Source organism: Phodopus roborovskii, unplaced genomic scaffold, assembly GCF_943737965.1.
Source record: "Phodopus roborovskii unplaced genomic scaffold, PHOROB, whole genome shotgun sequence".
In the NCBI taxonomy this organism is placed as follows: domain Eukaryota; kingdom Metazoa; phylum Chordata; class Mammalia; order Rodentia; family Cricetidae; genus Phodopus; species Phodopus roborovskii.
Window position 1 is genome coordinate 1,033,426 of NW_026125235.1, and position 21,351 is coordinate 1,054,776.

At 34.8% G+C, this 21,351-nt stretch overlaps 1 protein-coding gene across 3 annotated transcripts in view; it reads left to right on the forward strand.

Annotated features, from left to right (window-relative positions):
- Nox4 (NADPH oxidase 4) overlaps positions 1 to 21,351 on the forward strand; it is a 123,094-nt gene that overhangs the window by 94,589 nt on the left and 7,154 nt on the right. For all 3 annotated transcript variants that reach the window (XM_051191586.1, XM_051191579.1, XM_051191596.1), the window contains 4 exons: positions 10,342 to 10,461; positions 12,318 to 12,426; positions 13,351 to 13,419; positions 14,602 to 14,702. In XM_051191586.1, the coding sequence (XP_051047543.1) occupies positions 10,342 to 10,461; positions 12,318 to 12,426; positions 13,351 to 13,419; positions 14,602 to 14,702 (399 nt within the window). The remainder of the gene's footprint in view (positions 1 to 10,341; positions 10,462 to 12,317; positions 12,427 to 13,350; positions 13,420 to 14,601; positions 14,703 to 21,351) is intronic.

The following is a 21,351-nucleotide window of genomic DNA, read 5'->3' on the forward strand; positions in this document are numbered from 1 at the left end:
CTATCATGGACTGTCACAAGGCATAATCAACAAAATGTAGTGGTTACTGACTAGATGGGTGAAGAAGAGAGAAATGGTGCAGTCTAAATTTTGAGGGACTGCAAGCTTTTTTACTGCCCTTAGGATGGGAAATGAGTGACAATTTCTATGACTATTGTTCTTTTCTCCTATATTTTGATTATAAATAACAAAGGTGCTATTTACTTTTTACTTTGAGGAAGGCACAGTGTCCTAATTCTTTTTTACACAGCGTTGTCATATTAAAGAAAATTATATAAAACACCTGGCCTATATAAATAAATAAATTCTCATTCTATTATTTCTCTCTGTGTTCTGTACTTTCTCACCCCTAAGTCTTGCCTCAGCATCATGAAAGATCTGTGTAGGGTCTGCTTAATGAACTCCAATCTTGACACTATCATAGGGATTACTGTTCTTTCCAAGAAAGATGACCTGCTGATAAGATCCCTTTGTAGGATGAAGCCCTTTCTATTGTGTTCCTGCCTATGTGATAATGGTGCTATTCTAGAAGTTTATGTAACCACAACTATTTATGATGTTCTTTACAACACATAGACTATTTTAATACTGACTTTCATTGTTGGGATACTGGAAGTGACTCAGTGGTTATGGCACTTGTGCTCCCAATATCCACATCAGGTGGCTTACAACAGTGTGTAAAAAATCTAGGACCACCTACCTCAACAAACTCCTGCACTCAAAACATGCACATATATACACAGGCATACAAATACACAAAGACTAAAGTAAAATAAATCTTTTTAAAACGATAAAAACAAAATGAGAATTATTGTCTCTTATCTTCACAACCCTACATTGTGGATGTTTATACTTGTGGAATTCTGATACCTACATATCAAGAGAACAAAAAGTAATAAAATTTTGACTTGTATGTAAAATTGAATCATGAATAGTCTTGTTGTTATTGGTATTTTCTAGTCTAGGGAAACAATATGTTAAAAGGGGAGTTATTCTATTAATATTAGGAGGTAGTAAGCTACATGGCTCCCAACATACAACTCATGATTAAAATCTTCTGTTTTTGCAACTTTAGAAACCTGGCATAGCACAAATCAAATGATTTCACAGAAACTGCAGCACTGATAAAATTTTAAGATTCTTTTTAAGAGAGTCGATAAGTCAAGGATCTGGTAATTGAAAGCCAATAAGCAAACAAGAGGACATGTTAATGACTGACAGAGTAACTCAGACTTGCTCAAAAGAACCAGTTCCAGAGGGGCCATGGGAGTGAGAGTGCGAGAGGTTAGCCTGATGTCTCTAACACTCTAAAGATGTATGCATTGTGATTTGACATCTTAGTTGTTGGAAGAATTGGCTGGTTTGTCTCTTCTGTTATTATTACCTGCCAGACACCTTTCAGTGCCTGCAGACTTTAGGTTTGTGAGGATTTTGTGTGTTGGTGGATTTTGATTTGTTTCTGATTCATAGATTGTCCTGAAATTCTTCCTTTGTGAAAGGATCTTAAAAATCCTGCTTGATGTTTTGCAGTGATAAAGTGCTACCTGGCTTGTGTAAACCCCTGGTTTTGATGGAAAAAAAATAAATATTAAAAATTTCCATGTTGGGATTAAGTAAAAGACACAGTTACCATCAGGGTAGTGTGTGCTGGTAAAAGTGTTTCTCTCATAACAAGAAGTTTTTAGTAATTTTCAAGCAATTTGCAGATCTATTTTGTGTTATTTTCATTTCCAATAATGTAGTATGTACCTAAAAAACAATTCCATGTTGGTGTCCATGGATTGAAACAACCCACTTTCAACATAACAGCGTTTATCACACAAACGTATTCTCAGTTCTAAACAGAAAGTTATAGTTAATCCATGACCTCAGAAGCAGTTAATAAAATATGTTCTATAAAGGAATACTAAAATGTAAGTTAAAGGCCATTCTTAAATTAAATGTGTCAATTCATAATGGATACAATTATATAATTTCAAGAGTATGCTTGTTTTATGGCACTTCCTTTCCAGAAAAATTTCATCCTTATAGACACTTCAGTGATAAATGGATTTTGTGAAAGTTTTTTTTTATGTATATATTTTTTACTAGCAGTGTTTCTTCCCTTAAGTGAATATTACAGTCCCAAATCTCTTAACCAGATCTTTGCTTGTTTGTTTTGTGTCTGTGGTTCTCCAGGCTCAGTGCCTCCTAGGCAGGCAAGTGTTTTACTGAAGTGTCACCTAGTTAATTCTTCTGATCTCTACATAGTTTTAATTAAAATGTTATAGGCTTCCAGGACTTCTCATGATGAGTGTATGTAAAATAATCACCTGAACTAGTTCAACTCTGCTGGGGATGTCAGGGTTGATGTTAGAGCTTCATGTTTTAGCCTTAGAGATCATCTAGGAGCAGAGACCAGTTCTGTGTGTTTTAATCAATTCTGATGCACATGTTAGTTTGCAACCCATTAAAGCAAAACAGATTTTGAAGACCATCAGGCTTTTAATGCTCCCTTGCCACTTTTTATGGCTTTCACTGGTGTAATTACCTCCTGAGTGATCTAAACTGCAAGTCCATCATCTCCTGGGGAGTAGTTAAATATAATCATTTTTCACCCAGATGAAGAAGAAATTGTTACCTGATGGATGATCTAGGACTATATGCCCTTTATTTCCCTAACCAAAATAAGTGGTGATTGACTGTCATGATTAATGTATATTCGTTAAGGAGATAGATTCTAAAGGAATTTAGGAATGATCTTGTCTTTTTTTCCCCCAGATATTAATACAGCTTTTATTTAAGAGACATTTTAGAATACATCTTCTAAAAGAGAAATCTTTTATAAATTACATATTCCCAACACATACAAACAGACATGTTTGAAATCATGCATTTTAAAATTCCACTAACTTTGGCTATTATTCTTAAGTTTTCAGAAATAAGTATGCCTATTTAGAAAAATGCAGCCTAGAACATAATTGCAAGGATTTATTAGCAAAAGAGATTTATCACTAGTGATAAATTTATAATAAATATAAAATATGTTAATCTTTGTAGAGGGGACCGAGAGAGAGTACATGACGTTAGGTAGGCAGGGATGGAGGGAGGGAGGCACAATGTTTGTGTCATGGGAGGGGAAATGCATGATCAAAATAATATATTCTATGAAAATTAACTTTAAATAGAAAGAAAATACACATGCATATGCACACACAAAGATGAATGAGAAGAAGAAGAATAACTATATGGACCGGGGGACAATATTCTTTAATTTCATGCAAGGATCTAATTAGATATTTATAAGGAGACGTATATAAAATGATCTCATGAGCTTCTATAATCAACATACCCTTTAATGTTTGGGCATTTTGCCCATATACCTTAATAGTTTCATTCCAATCACTCCATAAGCAAGTACCAATGGCCATTATATATGAGAGGGGAGATTTCTCTCTTTTCTACTGCAGAGATTCTGGTATTAGGTGAAAGAATCAAGTCCACACTAGGAAATCCACATCTTTGTTGAGGTGAGTTTAATTATATTTTCTCTTTAAGGTAAGCTTAAATTCCTCCAATAATCTCTGACATTACAGGATGCTAAAACCTTCTGGGGCAGTGTACTTTTTAAAAAAGATAACCTGTTTTCTTTAAAAAGTTCAATTATTTCCCAGCTATCATAAGTAACCATGATATAGACTTACTATGTTTACCAATATAGATGACACAAAAAATCCTTTCATACAACTGGCTTTTGTTATTGTTACATGTTAGACCATAGTCACTATAAACTGATTGACATTAAGCTGTCATTACAGAGAGTTGTCACATGTTTATAAGGCATCCTTGTTGTATGTTCATAAAGCCATCCATCACACATCACTGTATTCTGAGATTTTTACCAGATCCCGTCTTTCTAGTTAATATGGCTTATTTATAAAAGGAAAGTACTCTGCCTAGGCATGTGCTGAACAAGAGTAACAATAACTCTACAAAAAGGTATGGTGGAGTTCACATACTGTAAAATTATCCTCTAAGTTTTATTAGTATAGAATATACTTTACAGAGATACCTTCTAAATATACCTTGTACATCATCTCATTTTACCCAAAGGGCCATCTTCAACCTTATCATATCATATATATATATATATATTCCTAAGGGATTTTTCAGAATTCTGTTCATAAACCACAAATGCATGGATAAAGAAGGCTTACTTCATCTGCATATGCATTGATATGTGTTATGTCAAACATCACTGTTATTTTCATGATGAGAACAGGGAAGAGAAAGCAGCCACAACCTGCAAACTTGCAGTTGGTTGTTGCCAGGACGAATTGTTTTAAGGATCTCCAATGAGAAATAAATGTCCCATCCCAATGGCAAAACACCAGTGTTTTTAATTGAAAGAACTACAGAGTTCTCTGCAAACTCAAAGGGAACAGAAAATACCCTACGGTGTACTATGAAATAGCACATTGATGTTCTGTTTTATATCCTCTGCTTTTCCTACAAGATCCTCCTATCATATAGAAGTCAATTATTTCTAAGTACTCTAGGGTAGTATTTAAACACAGCAATGCAGAGAGACACTGAGATAAATGTGGCACTTGTAGACTTGAAGAAGCAGTTTTGAGGCAGTTAAGGGTTTGACGTATAGAGGCAAACTAGTACTCCATGGTGAAGTTTGTGCCTTGTGCAAAACTCCAGATCCATCTTTCTAACTCCTTAATTGATCTGCTGTGTTCATTTAAACTTGGTGTTTTTGTTTTTTAATCTTGATGTTTCCAACTTTTTTGTCATTCTTTTTTATTATTTTTATTTAAATTTTAAAAAATCTCATTTTACATTCCAATATCAGTTCCTTCTCCCTCCTGCACTCCCATGACCCCCACCTCCTCCCCATCCCATTTCCCATCCACTCCCCAGAGAGGATAAACCCTCACATGGGGGATCATCATAGTCTGTCACATCATTTGGAGCAGGGCTCTAAACTTAGTGTTTTAACCCTCTCAGCTCTCCTTATCTCCATTGTTCAAGTTAGTATACAAAGGGAACTGACTTCAGAGGCTTGCTGGAAAAGCCATGGTATGATAAAACAGACAGGGTGCTTTTTGAAATTAAGAGCAACCTGTTACTAAAATCAGTGTCTAGTATTTGCAAGTGCTTTGTTATAATCTTATTCCTCACTATGCAGTAACAATTCTCCATAATTTTTATTGCTTTCTAAGTGTATTCTGCTAGAAGTAGAACAGCTGTGTGCGATAGTTAAAGGCTATTTGAGGGCTTAGTTTGCATTTCCTTTGTTTTATTTAATTATTATTATTTTTTTAAGTTTACATGTTGATCCCAGTTCACTCTCCTCCCCTCTCTCCCTCCCTCCCTCTTATCCTTTCTCCCCCCTCACATGCACTCTGACCACTCTCCTCTCCGATCCCCCCACCCCAATTCCACATGTGGGCTATGCTATCCAGGTGGGGTCATGTAGATCTGTCAAGTCATTTGAAGTAGGGACTAGGACTTCTCTCCTGTCTCTAGGTTGAGGGAGTATCCCTCCATGGAGGATGTGTCTGCAAGGTCCTTTTGTGCACCAGGAATACATCTGGTTCCACTGTCTGAGGTCCAGGGATGATCTTTTCTTTACATAGAAATTGTGGTCTGGAGAAAATTACTTGATGTTCTAGAGTCTAAATTCCCATTACAACAAAATGGAAATTTACTTTGCCTGCTATGTTATTTTGTGACTTTAGAGTGAAGGTATATGTAGGATAATCTCTACAGCTTCTGGGAAAGATTACATTTTAAATTAAGTTTTTATTTTGATGATACCTCATTTTAGCTCTTAGGTAGTACTTAAATGTTTTGTTTTGTTTCTGTTTGTTTGTTTGTTTGTTTGTTTTTCGAGACAGTGTTTCTTTGTAGCTTTGGAGCCTGTCCTGGAACTCACTTTGTAGATCTGGCTGGTCTTCAACTCACAGAGATCCTCCTGCTTCTGCCTCCCGAGTGCTGGGATTAAAGGTGTGGGCCATCACCACCCAGCACTTGTTAATTTTCTTAATTTAGAAACTTTTTAGAAGGGAAGCTTCAAAGAATCACCTGTAAGTCCAGTGCTAAGTAATATGCTGCCTTTTCTGGCCTCCACGGGGAATTGCATACCTGTGACATATATTGGCATTAACAATTTCACACACACACACACATACACACACACACACACACACACACACACACACACACACACACACACACACTAAAATAACAAGTCTTGAAAAAGAAATGTAAATAGTTTTCAAAAGTATGCATTCAAAATAGCAAAAAAAAAAAAAAGTAGTAAAATTCACATGTTGTTTTAAGTATGGTATATGTCAAAGTTCCATGTAAAAAACATATGCAGTACTTAAAGTAGAAATGTATAATGCACATATTAAAGTAGAAATATAAATTGCTGCCTATAGTGATAGCTGTGCATCCCCCATGGGACAGAACTAGGAGGCCCTCTGTGCTGGTGAGACATACAGTTATGTAGCTTGGTCTGTCTGTGGTGCCTGTGGAATTAGGACCAGGATCTAATCCCTGGTGCATGAGGCGGCTTTTTCGAGCCCATTCCTTATGGAGGGATGCTAAACTCAGCCTTAATACAGGGGATAGGAACTTGGTCCTGCCCCCAACTTAATGAAGGCTCTATGATGGTAGCTGGGGTACTCTTCAGTCTGATTACAGGAGATGGCCAATTCAGTTTGGGTACCCTCCGCACTATTGCTATGAGTCTTTAGCTGGGGACATCCTTGTGGATTCTTGGGAATTTTCCTAGTACCAGGTTTCTCCCTAACCTCATAGTGGCTCTCCCTATCAAGATAGCTTTTTCCTTGCTCCCCCTCTCTGTCCCTCCCCTCCTCAACCATCCTGTTGTCTCATATTCTCATCCTTCATCCCCTCCCCTTTACTAACCTTCCTGGCCCCAGTTTATCTATCAGATCTCATCTAATTCCCCTTCCCAGGATGATCTATACATCCCTCTTAGGGTTCTCCTTGTTATCTAGCTTCTCTGGATCTGTGGATTATTATCTAGTTATCATTTGCTTTCAGCTAATATCTACTTACAAGTGAGTACATACCTTGTTTGTATTTCTGAGTCTGGGCTACCTCACTCAGGATGATTTTTTCTAGTACCATCCTCATCTTTAATTTGCTGTAATATCAGTCTAATCCAGAGAGGCAACAACAAGTGCCTGGAGAGAAGATGTTTGAAAACTATATCAAATGTCTGTTTAACCAAGTCCATTTCAATGAAAACAAACATTTATAGAAAATACTTGGGAATTTGGGCATCGTTCTCTCCAAACTACTTAATCAACTCCATCTTAACAAACATATAAGACAATTTAGAAACCACAAATGGAAATTAAGGAAAAACATTGAGTAAAATGTAGAATATGCATATGGAGTTTTGTGTGGGTCGAGGAATTATATGGCTCCTAATCTTAAATATTCTGTCCTTCATAGTAGAATATTTCATCACTTATCAACTGACTATCTCCATATCACAACTGTAATATTGTAGAAGTGAATGCTTATATTTAATCTCTATAATTTTGTCACATACATGATAATTGTAAAATCTAGGTACGAAAGGTCAATACTATTCACAAATGAAAGCCAAGGTATTTTGCATGTTAACCAAGTTAATATGTTAAAAAATATAGATTTTTTTTTTTATCCTCTCATAAAAAACTGTGTCTCATTAGGTAACCTATCACTAATGATTTTGTAATCCTCCTTTTCTTTCATCAATGGTTGGGCACTGTATGTGTGTGTGTTTATGTGTTTGTGTGTGTGGTGTGTATAGGGGTTAGGAGATATAGGGGCAGTGGATACTAAGTTACATTTAAATGAGTGGGAGGTTCTTCTGTGATGCTGCACAATCAGGTAACTATAGACAATGGGTGTTATATACTTTTAAAGATAGTATACAGGATTCAGACTTCTGAATATATTCACAGTAGTAAAATGATAAACATTTGATTTATATATGACTAGGCTGATGTAAATGTTTCTTAGTAAATCTAGGTTTCAAAATATTACATGGGAACTCATCTATATGTATGACTTATGATTAAATGTTACCAATTTATAACAAATTGTTAAAAGCATTTTGAATGATAACTGATTATCAGGGATCCATCATAGCAAGTCCATACTGTTCCCATGTTGATCTTAGTCCATTTCTTCTGTTTATGCTGTGCCTCATCCCAATGGCATACCATAGATACACTGGTGTCATAGTAGAAACTGTCTCTGATGTTTGTGTTGCATTCTACAATTCCTAGTAGGTTTCCTCTGTCATCACTTCTTGTCTCTTTTATAGATGAAGGAAATGGAGTTTAACAAGGTCAAGTAGCTCATCTGTGATCTCATTCCTAGTAAATAGCTGGAACTTCAAATTCTAGTGTTCATGTTCAAAGCTATTGCAAAGCACCAAAGAATAGCTATGTGAGGAGGGAGGAGAATTTGTTGTTTTGGAATGAGACAGCTAGCACAGAGGTATTTTTGATGTCTCCTTTAACTTATTTGTGGATGAAATGAAGTGTAAATATCATTGCTAGAGTTTGCAAATAAAGTCTCTTGAAATATCAGTGTATTAAATTAATTTATTTGTTATCTAACACATTTGATGTAGCATTCAGATAAAGATGAAAAGAATTTGTAGAGTAGGTTTCAAAGTCATTGTTAGTCTTCAATAAGAAAACCCCTAATCATACTAATAATTCATACATTTTTGATTAAATGTAATGTGTGAGTTAAGTGAACAGAATAAAATTGTGCATTTGTAACTATGTAAGGCATTCAGAAGTAGGGTATTTTCCTACATTAAGCATATCAACTTTGGTGATTGTTTCTTTAGGTTAAAGGGGTTTTCATTTCTTCCTTTGCTAGCTACAGTATCTTAAATGTAACATTTACAAGTTTTGTCTCAGAATAACAGCCATTTTCTCATCTCTTGCTCAACAGGATGTTTTTAGTTGTACAAGATGAGAAATGACATTTTTCTGTTCCACATATAGCAAATTGTTTGTATCTAGAACTCAATAAATAGAAATATTTGTATGACCCAATATACTCACAGATACCTGGAAAATAAAGGCACTCATGTGAAAGTGAAAAGCAAAATCAAATATAAGCAATGACTAAGTATCGTGAAGAACAGAATTCTAAGAGATACCTATTAATGAGTTTATTTTATAGACATTTAACAGACACCTAACCATTAACTCCAAACATATATAGTCTTAGGTGGCTTTCTATTTAAGTGACCTCCAAACATAAATAACATGTAGGCAACCTTCTATATAGGTATACTGTTTGAAAATATATAATGGCAAAGAGTTATAAAATGATAGAGTTATATATACATAGGGTCTATGTTTCTTTCTTATCAAGATGTCTAAAATGAGACAAACCATAAAAATATGGTCATTTCACACTAAACACTGGTAATTCTTTGACAATAAAAATGAACCTTTCAGATATTGGGTATGCAAAGGGGAGGTGGAAGAATCACTACCCCGAGTGAGACAGCTTCTCATAAAAAGCCTTTCCAGTTCCAAATTCACTTGCCTCATATCTGCCAGAACAGCTATTCAGTCAAAACACATGAATGGAATTTGACAAATGTGGTATTTTGGCTGAACATTTGCTTCCCTGAATAAAATCATTGTCTGTTACTAGGAAAAGATGGATGGATGGATACTAAGTGGACAATTCAATTCATGATTTATGTTTACAGTTGAACATACACACACACACACACATACACACACACACACACACACACACACACACACACACACACAAAGCAAGGATAATTACTTTTGTGATTTCTTCATTAGCTCCTGTTCTTATTTATTTAACTAGTGCAAGAGAAGGAAAAATGTTAGATTCTTCTCCTTCTCCCTGTGATTATCTGTCCCCATAATGCATATAAGAGTGAATATGACTGACAGAGTATTTGATACTGAAGAGTACACTATTCAGTTTCAACATAATGAATAGACTAGTATTTTCATTTTGTCAGTTACCAAATTGAAATATGACCAAAGCTTTAACTGATCCCTGCTTATGCAGAATAGTTCTTCCTATGCCTTTTAAACTTTTAGTTAATTTAGAAATGGATGGAAGTTCTTGTTTTACTATCAGTGGTTCAAAATGAATTACTTGTTCCTTTCTGCTTGCTTGTCACTGTAAGAAATAATGAGACAATGCCTGAGCTATTAGAATACTTATATTTGGATTCATCATGAATGGCCAATCTTAGAGAAAACTAACTTATTTTTATTTTCCAACATTTGTCTGCCTTCTTTATAGGTTGTATATTGATGGTCCATTTGGAAGTCCATTTGAGGAGTCGTTGAACTATGAAGTTAGCCTCTGTGTGGCGGGAGGCATTGGGATCACTCCATTTGCTTCAATACTAAACACTCTGCTGTATGTCACTTTGATCTATTTTATCCCTCAAAATAGAGAAATTTCAATATTCAAAGAGTTCTAGTTTATATATTGAATAATTCTTATAGAGTTTTCCCACTCACTGATCAAAAAATTCCATTTCCTAATTAGTGTAGGGGAAAATTGAGTAACACTCAGTACATGGTCTGTAGCTCCCAGCATGTTCCATGTAAGAAGAAACCCATCTTCTTTTCCTTTAAGAGTTACTCACCCTCAGCCTTCTTTCTAGACCTGCCTATGGTGGTATCACTGTGCATTCTTTTGGCGAACAATTATTTTGTGGTGTCCTTGTGCCAATTAATCTTAGAGTTACTAGGATAAAACAATGAATGGAAACATGGACTCTCCTGTTAGGAACTCCACATCCACCCCAGTCGTAAAACTGAGGAACCAGCATTGGACTGAACCAAGCCCTCTGAATGTGGGTGTCAGTTAAGAAGAATCTTGGATAGTCTATAGGACATCTAACAGTGGAACAAGCATTTATCCCTAGTGCACAAATGGACTTTGGGAGCACATTCTTCATGGAGGGCTACTCTCTCAGCCTGGATACACAGGGAAGATGACAGACTTTGATATGACAGGTCAAACCAAAAGGCAAAGAACTTAGAGGGAAATAAGTTTAATGGTGATGGAGGGAGAAAAGATAGGATTAGGTGGAAAAGTAGTCAGAATGTATTATAAGCAAAAAAAGTTGAATAGATTACAAAACCAAATGCCTGTGGGTAATTATAAGGTATGATCAGGGAAAGTTTTTATGAGAAGATGATGAACACATCATCACCTCCCTCATCCCTTCAATTATTAGCAAATTTGAAACAGACTGGAAAAAAAAAAAAGTATGTCCAAGTCCAGATTGCCCAATTGGGAAATACTCTTAGTATTTTTTTTTAGGATTATAAACAAAGATTAATTATCACTATAAGAACAAAAAGTGGCATCAAAAAGGTACTCCCAGATTCTATTGACTTCTCAAGTAGACACAATTCATGTTAAAATGTTTGAGGGAATATTTTTAAAAGGAAAAGGAGGAAGAAGAAGGAGCAGCAGCAAGACTCTTTGGCTAAGTGAGGAAGGTCATGAGTTCAAGAGAAGCTTGGGCCACATAGCTAGACCTTGTCTCAAATCAAAGTATAAATGAAAGATATTTTTGAATAATATTTGATTTCATTTTGATGTGATTTGGGGACATGTTGGAGACTCTTACAAAAATAAGCATGTTCCGTCCAGAAATCATTTGTTTCTGACAACACATTACAAGTTATTTTGATACTGGGTAATATGAAAAAAGGAACATTTTCTTAACCTCAGGTCAGCTTCACAGTCATAAGTAGCCATCCAGACTTGGAACTCAGAGAGACTGGAATGTATTACATAGTGTGTGGTTGTGAAATCTTTATTAAATGATTATTATGAAAGGGATAAACAACCAAGTTTCTGGAATGGTTCTGCCTAAAAGTGAGTGCAAGTCTGAATGACATTTTGATCCCTGCACAATGATACAGTTCACTGAAATGGAGAACTTGTTTTTCTGAGATTCATGAGCCAATGTTCTTCTGATCTAAGAGTTCCATATATGGTCTTGAAGTGGAAAATGGTGATGTGTATATAATACTGACAAATTTAGCAGTTGATGACATCATAGAGTTAATGTATTATTTACCATAACTGGTAGTATTAATCAATATTGTATAAGATGCTGACATGGAAATGGCTGGGTTTGCAGTGCTTGTTTGATTCTTGTTGGATGCTTATGAATGAAAATGTTCAAGAATAGGTAGATTTTGTATTGTTTATCCAATTCTGGTCACAACTTCACTCTATTGACTTTAAAGGGATGACTGGAAACCATACAAGCTAAGAAGACTGTACTTTATCTGGGTATGCAGAGACATCCAGTCATTCCAGTGGTTTGCAGACTTGCTCTGTATGTTGCATAACAAGGTAATATCAGAATGTCTATTAGTTCTTCTTCGTTATGTCATTTCCTACATAGTATTTACTTTTATATTTTAAAAGGAAGAAATGTTTGCTATAGAATAAAAACATATCTTCTATCTAAAACCAGGCCTAACATAATGTAAAACCAGATGCACATTTTCTCAGATGTGAATGTTTGTTAATATATGTATGTTTCTACAACATACTTTTACATGTGTTTCTGAATTTTGACATAAAGCATTCAACACAAATGAATATGCACATGACTAGAAGTGATGAGAGAAGAGAGAGATAAAGGGACCATCACAGATACTATACTAATGGCACCATTTACGTGAGGTACTTGGAATAGTTCGCTTTGTAGTTAGTTAATGTAGAATAATAGTTTCCAAGTAAATGAGGTAAAGGAGCAATATTGTTTCACTTTTTATGGATTACTTACTTGCTAGTGTCTTGTCTCATACATTTATATTCAGGGAAAGTCGGCAGTAAATGAATATAAAGCAACAGCACATGTCTACCTATCATAGTAAAAATTACATTCATTGATAAATGAAGCCATGGGTTAAGATTTAGGGCCCCATAGAGAATAAAATAAAGGAATTTAGAAGGGGCTTATAGCAACAAGATAGTGCTTGGCATGATTTATGATGTATCTTTAGGTGTGGATGATTGATTTCTTCTATCATCATCATCATCATCCCTGAATATCACCAGTAGATCATCACAAGTTATGGTTATTAGAACCTGCAGCCTGTCAAATGTCTGTCTATTATTGATAACCTATCAGCTCCATGCTTACTTTTATTATATTTATTATCATAAGTCAAATTATCTATTGTGTTTTAGAATCATATATGCTATATGCTAGATAGAAACTGAGAATTTGGAAAGAGCTTAAGTTGGTCCCTCTTTATATTCTTTCAGCTTTGGCAAGAAAACAGACCTGACTATGTGAACATCCAGCTGTACCTCAGTCAAACAAATGGGATCCAGGTATGTGGATGGATGTTATTGAGCCCCTAGATAACAGAAAATTTACCCGAAAGCTGTGCTGGGAGAAAATTTCTGCAGGAGGTTTGAGCAGAAGTGTCCTAGAGGAAAGCCTCTGTTGGCATCTGTCCAAAAATCTCATAGCTTGTCCTTGAAGTCAGCCCTGTTGTGCCTGTTAGTTCTTCTCACAGAATGCTAAAGCAAACTTTTTGATTTCATCTTCGCTCTTTGGTGTTATTTCAAGTTCTTTGTCTCTAGGGAGACATCAGACAATAAATGAACAACCTTGTGATACTGTTTCCATAGAGGAAAGGTTTGATATGGTGAGCAAGATAGTCATACCCAGTTAAACTTAGTGCATCCCAGAGAAATCTAACATAGGAAGAGTAAAAACCATCATGCCCTGTTTACTACAAGAGAAAGCAGGCTGAGAATTTCCCATACATCATTTTGTTTCATCTCAACTAACTGGAATAATGTCTGCTATTAGTCTCTATATTTTGATGTGAAACAAACTAAACTTTAAAAATACCAGATAGCTGTATAAGGTAATGATGAATCCTGGTACAAATATTTTTCCAGATTTAAAAAAAATAAAGAAAACAAAACTGTGTGTGTGTGTGAGAGAGAGAGAGAGAGAGAGAGAGAGAGAGAGAGAGAGATTTCCCTCTGACTGTTCACTGTCAATTAAGAAGCAGTGTCTATTATTTGGAAGAATGAGCTCACTAAAAGTCATTGTTTGATAGGAGATTTGGAGTTCTGTTGTCTTGGGATTTCTTGTCTAGAGTTATTCCTCTGAATTTTTTACAAAAATGTGTGTTAATTTACTCATACAATGAGCATAATATAACAACTGTACTTAGGTACAAATATATGTTAATGACATTTAATTTTGGGCCCATTTAATAGTATTTGATGAAGTAGAATTCATTCTTTATCTTTCCTTGAACTTATTAAATATGAAGCAAATAAGTAAAATCTAGGTATGTCAGCCATTTATAAAAATGACATTCAAAAGCATACTGAATTTTAAAGGAAAAGAAAATGAATGTGACACTTTGAAATGGTTGTATTTCATAGATATCCATTTCTTTTGTCACAGCAATTTGGAAGGAATTCATGTAAAAGAAATATGCTATTTATCCAAAGCTATGTCTTATAAAACAAATGCTTCCTTTTTGACAGAAGACAATTGGAGAAAAATATCACACACTGAATTCTAGACTTTTTATTGGACGTCCTCGGTTCAAGCTTTTATTTGATGAAATAGCAAAATGTAACAGAGGGTAAGTAATGTACCTCTTAAAATGGACATATGGCTGAAGATCAAATTAAAAGTTTCCTGGTCCATCCCATGAAATGTTTACAGATGAATTGCCAATATGTTTACAAATAGCAAAGTCAGAGAGTTAACACCCTAAATGCTAGGAATACTGAATAATTAAAATTTGGTTTAGAAAGAGTTAAATAGATTCAGCTACCTTTTAATCTGCACACACTTTAACTTTCCTGGCGGTTTCCAGAAAATCAAAGTAAGATTTTCAGTGTCTTTTTGGTAAACAAAGGAATGTCACCAGTACATTCAGAAATTACAATTTTGTGCTTGATTATCAGATTAAAGTTTTTTTTCAAAGCTTTTATTTTAAGGTTAACTGTTAAAACCAGTATTTCCAAATGCATGTTTTTCCTTCTTTTTTTACATTTATTATTTTACATGTCGATCCCAGTTACCTCTCTCTCCTTCCCTCCCTCCCTTTTACTGTCCCTGCCCCTTCACATGCACCCTGACCTCCCTCCCTTTCCATCCCCCCCACCCCAATTCCACATGTAGGGCAATGCCATCCAGGTGGGGTTATGTAGTTCTGTCAAGTCATTTCAAGTAGGGACTAGTCTCTACTTCATGTTTTTCCTTCTTACAAACTAGATTTATCAAGAATCTTAGTGTTATAGATGTGTCTATGATTTGAAAAATGTCTGTAGAAGGAAAGGCCTTCACTTTAGAATAGACAAATCAGTCCATGTATCATCACTGAAATTACCATAGTAAAGTGCAATAACCATAAAATACTGAAAATAATTTTGAAAATTGTGTGCCTATGAACATCTGTTTATAACATGAGTTTAAATATTCTGATGTTTCATAAGTTTTACTGAAAATGTTGCAGATATGGACATTTTACACTTAATTACTTTAAACATATATACTGGAATAGAAATATATTAATTCCTTGGTTGTAAAAAATGGTGCTTGAAGAAGCTCTTGGCTAGCAATTGGACATTATGCAACATTTCTTCTTAAACTAAATTGCTGTTTCATTTATCAACCCATTGAATTCTCTTACAATCAAAAAAGTTATACCTTTATTGCTAAATTGATATTACTTCTGTATCAGATATGCACAAAAATTGTAATTTTGATTATAAAATATCTTAATAGTAGCTTGTTCATGTGTTAATGTTCTTCCTATCACCTTCCTGTTGCAGTTACTAATAAGTATATTCTATTACTGATGTAGACATGGTTGAAAATGTGTATCATTGGGGAGGTTTATCATTGTGAAAGAACCCTGTAGCACATACTTATATATTATTACTAATGATTATAAACATTATCATTATATTATACATTACATTATATATATAACTATATTATGTAATAATTATTAATATTATTATATGGTTCAGAATAAAGTTGAACTGTTTGTATCAACTTCAGCACAAATTCATGAACACTTATGTATTAATGACAGCTACAGCATCGTTAGATGGGAGAGTTTTTTTTTTTCTTATTTTACATATAGATCTCAGTTCTCTCTCCCTTCCTCCCTCCTTCTTTCCCTCCCTCCCTACCTCTCAACTTCACTCTCATGCCCCCTGAACACCCTCACATCCCATCCCTCCACCCCACTCCACATGGAGGGTGGTACCTTCCAGGAGGAGTCAACAAAATCTATCAAGTCATTTGGAGTAGGGACTAGGCCCTCCCTCCTGCCTGTAGTTTAAGCAAGTACCCCTCTCTTTCCATGTCACAATAGCAAAATCATATATGTAATCAATCTTTGAAACCTCATTATGTGGTGCATGAATATAGTTGAATAATTCATAATTGTAAAAATAGTTTCATATATACAGAGGGTATTTAAGCAAACAAACATGCTTAAAATGTGTGGCATATCTCCAGATCGCTACATATGTCTACACATGTGTTTATTTAGATATACATAGAGTGTAGTTGTTCATTTTGCTATAATGAATAGAGCAATATAAAGTTAAATGAATCACAAGAGAAAATAATGCACCCAAAAGTAAAAGTAAACCAGATGTGCCTGAGGCTGCAGTTTTACAGTAAATCTCTTTTTTTTTTTAGTAAGTAGAAGGAATGCATGGTATAGTAACAAAATGTGTGGTATAATAAATATATAAACTTATTAACAATTTGGTCATTTATTATCAAGTATTATTGTTCTTAGTAATGGTGAACAACTAAAAAAATGCCGGCCTAGTTTTGGACACATTCTTTCCCCTCATTGTGCAGTGTCACCTGCACTAGGTGTGGTAATTTTGTTTTACTCACTTGACCATTGGTGCACACACTACAGACATATTCCTCATTATTATTTACTAAAATCTGGAAAACATTCCATACCATATTGCTGTAAACTTTGTCAGTTTTCTTAGCTCATATCTGAATCCAGTCCCCAATGCATTGACTCTCTTACAAGGAATCAGGTTGAGATTATCAGCTCTCTGTACTAGTTTGTAGGAATCATTATTTATCATGAAAATGACATTTAAGAAGGATAGTTTTTATTTGTTCCTTTCTTGTGAAACTTGTGTAAGAAGAATGAATGTATACTAGCTACTGTTCACACTTTGGGTTTATTGCTGCAAGTATTTACTTTGTGACATTCATGTGAAATTAATTACTTTTTTTGCTCCCCAAGTTCTTTTTGCTCACTGTGTTTCTAATAGCATTGGAAAATAAAATGCACAGTGTAAACTTATAGGTGTACATTTATATGAAACATAAGATTTAATTTTTATACAATGTCACTCTACGGAAGATAATTATTTTTCTAATTGTTACAGATGTTTTCAAATTTGTCTTCAATTTACTTTTAATGATACTCTCACATTTTGATAATGGACAATTTCCATGTATTCTACCCTACTCTATTACAAAATAAAGATAACATGACCACCAGTACTTTAATTAGGAACATTTAGGTCTCTTTAGTTCTTTGCTGTTTAAAATACTGAGGCAATTTCTTTCTTATGTAGGACTAATACAGAATTTTTGGAAATAAAATTTCTGGTTCAAAAAATACCTGTATGTCCTGCATTAGAAAAGCCTTAACTTTCATTCTGTGGCTTCTCTAAATTTATAAAATAAACTATGGAATCAAAACATATCCTTATGAAAGTGAGAGGATATTTTAAAGTTACCCTGTCTTCATCATTAGTTTATATGTGAACTGCAACCCCCAAATACAGTGATGTATTGAATGCTATAATTGATGAGTTGATTTCAGAAATTTACTGCTTTCTCCTGGCTATGGGTTCAGTGTGCATTTTATAGTTTATAGCTTTCCTCAAATAGAAAAATTAACTGCCTGACTTTGCAATCTGTCTCTTGAAGGGCAGGGCCTGACTGTGGAGTGATGATGAATACTCCTTGATCCAATATTTCACTTCTAACATCATGAAAGCATCAATAACTCATTTACTGTATCTTTCTTTCTTGATTTATTTGTGTTTCTCTGCATGCTTGAGATAGAAGACATGCTTTCTATACAGATGCTAAACAACCATTCTATTAATAATAGTTTTTCAAAAGCATAAAGGAATTATAAAATTTAATAACATGTCAGAACTAACTACACTAGCTCATATCCAATTTCCTATTATTTATCATAGATGTGTATATTGTATTTTAAATTATAGTATGCATTTATCTTATTAAGGAACATAAAGTAGTATTAAATACTGGTTAAATGTTTGAGACCATGTTTTTATTTTACTGCTTCATATAATTTCCAGAGCACTACAGGTTAAGTAAGCAACCGCTAGGTTTGGCACTCACATGTGCTCCTATGTCCTTGAATGAAGTCACCAGACCTGCTAGTTCTGAACTACAGATATTATGTAGAATTAACAAGTTCTCATCATCTGACAACCACACCCATACTGTACTTGCAAAAGCAAGTGTTTTGTGTTAAGAAATTATACACTGGCATATTACGCATTTATGGAATTAATCTCAATGTTTGCTGTCAGATAACGTTCTCTGCTTAGAGTTGACTCCATTCATCTAGTCAGTATTTGTAATTGTATCTGTAAATGACTGTCATGCTGCAGAAGCCTATTAAAAATGTAGTACAAATGTATTGTAAAGAGTAATTGTAGATATTTAGAATGCTGTAGGATTTTGCTCAGTTAAAGAAAGTAACAGTGATGAGAACGAGACTCTTCAATTATAGGAATAAAGGACATCATATGTAATTGAAAACGTGCAAGCAAATAAAAAGTCCATGGAATGTGAGTGCTTTAACAATAATGGTGCATTTATCAAGAGGAGGCCTTAGGAAATCAAACACCTGCAAAACTAACTTGGTAAAATTTTCTGTCAAAGGAAAGAATTATATTATCTCATCATTGTGCAGCCTAAATGCAAATACAGCCATCCACTCTCTCTACAGTCTAGAAAAAAAAAAATCACTCTGATTTTAATAGTAATCTGTGGTTTACTGAGCATGGCAGTATGTATTTACTCACTTCTTTTTACTTGCTTGCAGTTTAATCATCATGTAATTGACTACAATGTTAAGGGATGTACATCATGTTATCTTTGGATTCTTCTATAACACCATTTAATACTGTAAATTTTTCTCTGACACCAGTTTGTTAATATCTCACAACTTTTGTTACATTTTTCATTGTTATATAGATCTAAATAATTTTAAATGTCATATTATTTTCCTTTTGTCATTGCAATATTTAGAGTTAGCCTGATAAGCTTCTGAATATGCAAATATTTTCTAATATAGTTTGGTTATTTATATAGATTTGTTACAAAATCTTCTGGTCAAGCTTTAAACATGTGGGCTGGAGAAGAGCACATCCTGTCAAATTTTTAGATGTAAAAATTAAAACTCTGCATTTTTTGTTTTACTGACAATAGATTTATTTTCATGTAATATATTCTGATTATAGTTTAATCCTCCATCTACTACTCCCAGTCCATCCCCCACATGCCCTCCTGTCTAGATCTGCCACCCTTTCTGTGTCTTAGAAAACAAACAGGCTTCTAAAGGATAATCATATAATATAATTACTATAATATGTAAGTAATATAATAAAAAAAAACAGATAAGAAGAGGACAAAATAAGCAAAAAGAAAAGAGCCCAAGAGAAGGCCCAAGAAATGGGTATAAATTCAGAGACCCTGTTACTTACAAACTCAGATATTTCATAAAAATCACTTCACTGGGAGTAATAATATATGTCCAAAGAACTTGTAAGGTTAAAATAGAATAGAAAAAATAGTAATAAAATAAAAAAGATAAAGTTTAAAAAAAAAGCCTTAATGTGACATTAAGAGACATGGTACCTCGAAAGATGCATTTGAGTTCATTTTCTATTGGCCATCTACTCTTGGACATACAGCCTACCCTTGAGATTGGTTTCCCCAGTGAGATACCCTTAGAGAAAATTAAATTTCCATGTGCAAGTGGTTATCAACTGGGGATAGCTTATGGGTTAAGGATGGAGGCTTGATTGTGTCCACTTCTTTCACTCTAGAACCACATTTGGTACAGACCAGTACAAACTGTGCATGCTGCCACAGTCTCTGTGAGTTCATATGTGCATCACTCCTGCCGTGTGTTGAAGGCCTTATTTCCAGATGTCCTTCATTCCCATTGGTTTTACATTCTTTTGCCTCTCTTCCTCAGAGTTCCCCAAGCCCCGAGGAGAGAAATTTGATGAAGATGTCCCATTTAGGGCTGAGTAGTGCAAGGTCTCTTACTCTCTGCATAAGGTCTTGTAACATGAAAAATAAAAACCCAGAAACTTATATTGGGGTTCAAGATTCAAGCTGAAGATCAGAAAAGCAAAGTAGCCAAGCCACTAGCTCTTACCTCTATCTATGGGTGAAAAGGCTGAGCCTATCTGCATGAGCTCTCCACCAAGCCTCATAATGCTGCCTCTCCTCTGCATGGCTGGGAAATAAATCTCAGAGTGTAGCCTGAGACATTGGGCTTCTGTCTTTTATATATCTCTGTAGGACTGGGATTAGAGGTGTGAGCCAGCTCTAATTCCCTTGGACTGATTCAATCTTGTGTAGACCAGGGTGGCCTTGAACTCAGAGAGATCCATCTGCCTGACTTCTGATCCTGGGATTAAAGGTATATGCTACCACTGCCTAACTCTATGACTAGCTAGTATGGGTGCTGGAATTAAAGGTGTGTATCACCATTATCCGACCTCTTTAGTTTGTGACTTCCTTCACATCCTGAACCCTAAAAACAAACTTTATTAAATCATAAAAAATATATCACCACATTGTCTGGCTTTAGCCGCTATATTTGTTCTAATTTGTTGCAGTAGAAAACTTCTCTGATGATGGCTGAACTAGGAACTGATCTTTGAATATGGCAGAAGGTCATTGAGAGCCATTTTATTGCTATGTTCCTTTAGAAAAACGGTAGTGTTTGATTTTACGCTACATCCCTGGAATATCTAGTCTCAGATTCCTAGTCACCTAGGAAGCATCATCTATGAGTTCCATCACATGGGCTGGGCCTTAAGTCAAGTCAGATACTACTGGATGTTCCCACAAGCTTTTTTGCCACCATTGTCCTTATCTGTTTTACAGGCACATTGAGCTGACTTGGTGTTTATGTTTTTCTTTTGGTAACATGTAGAGTTCCTTCT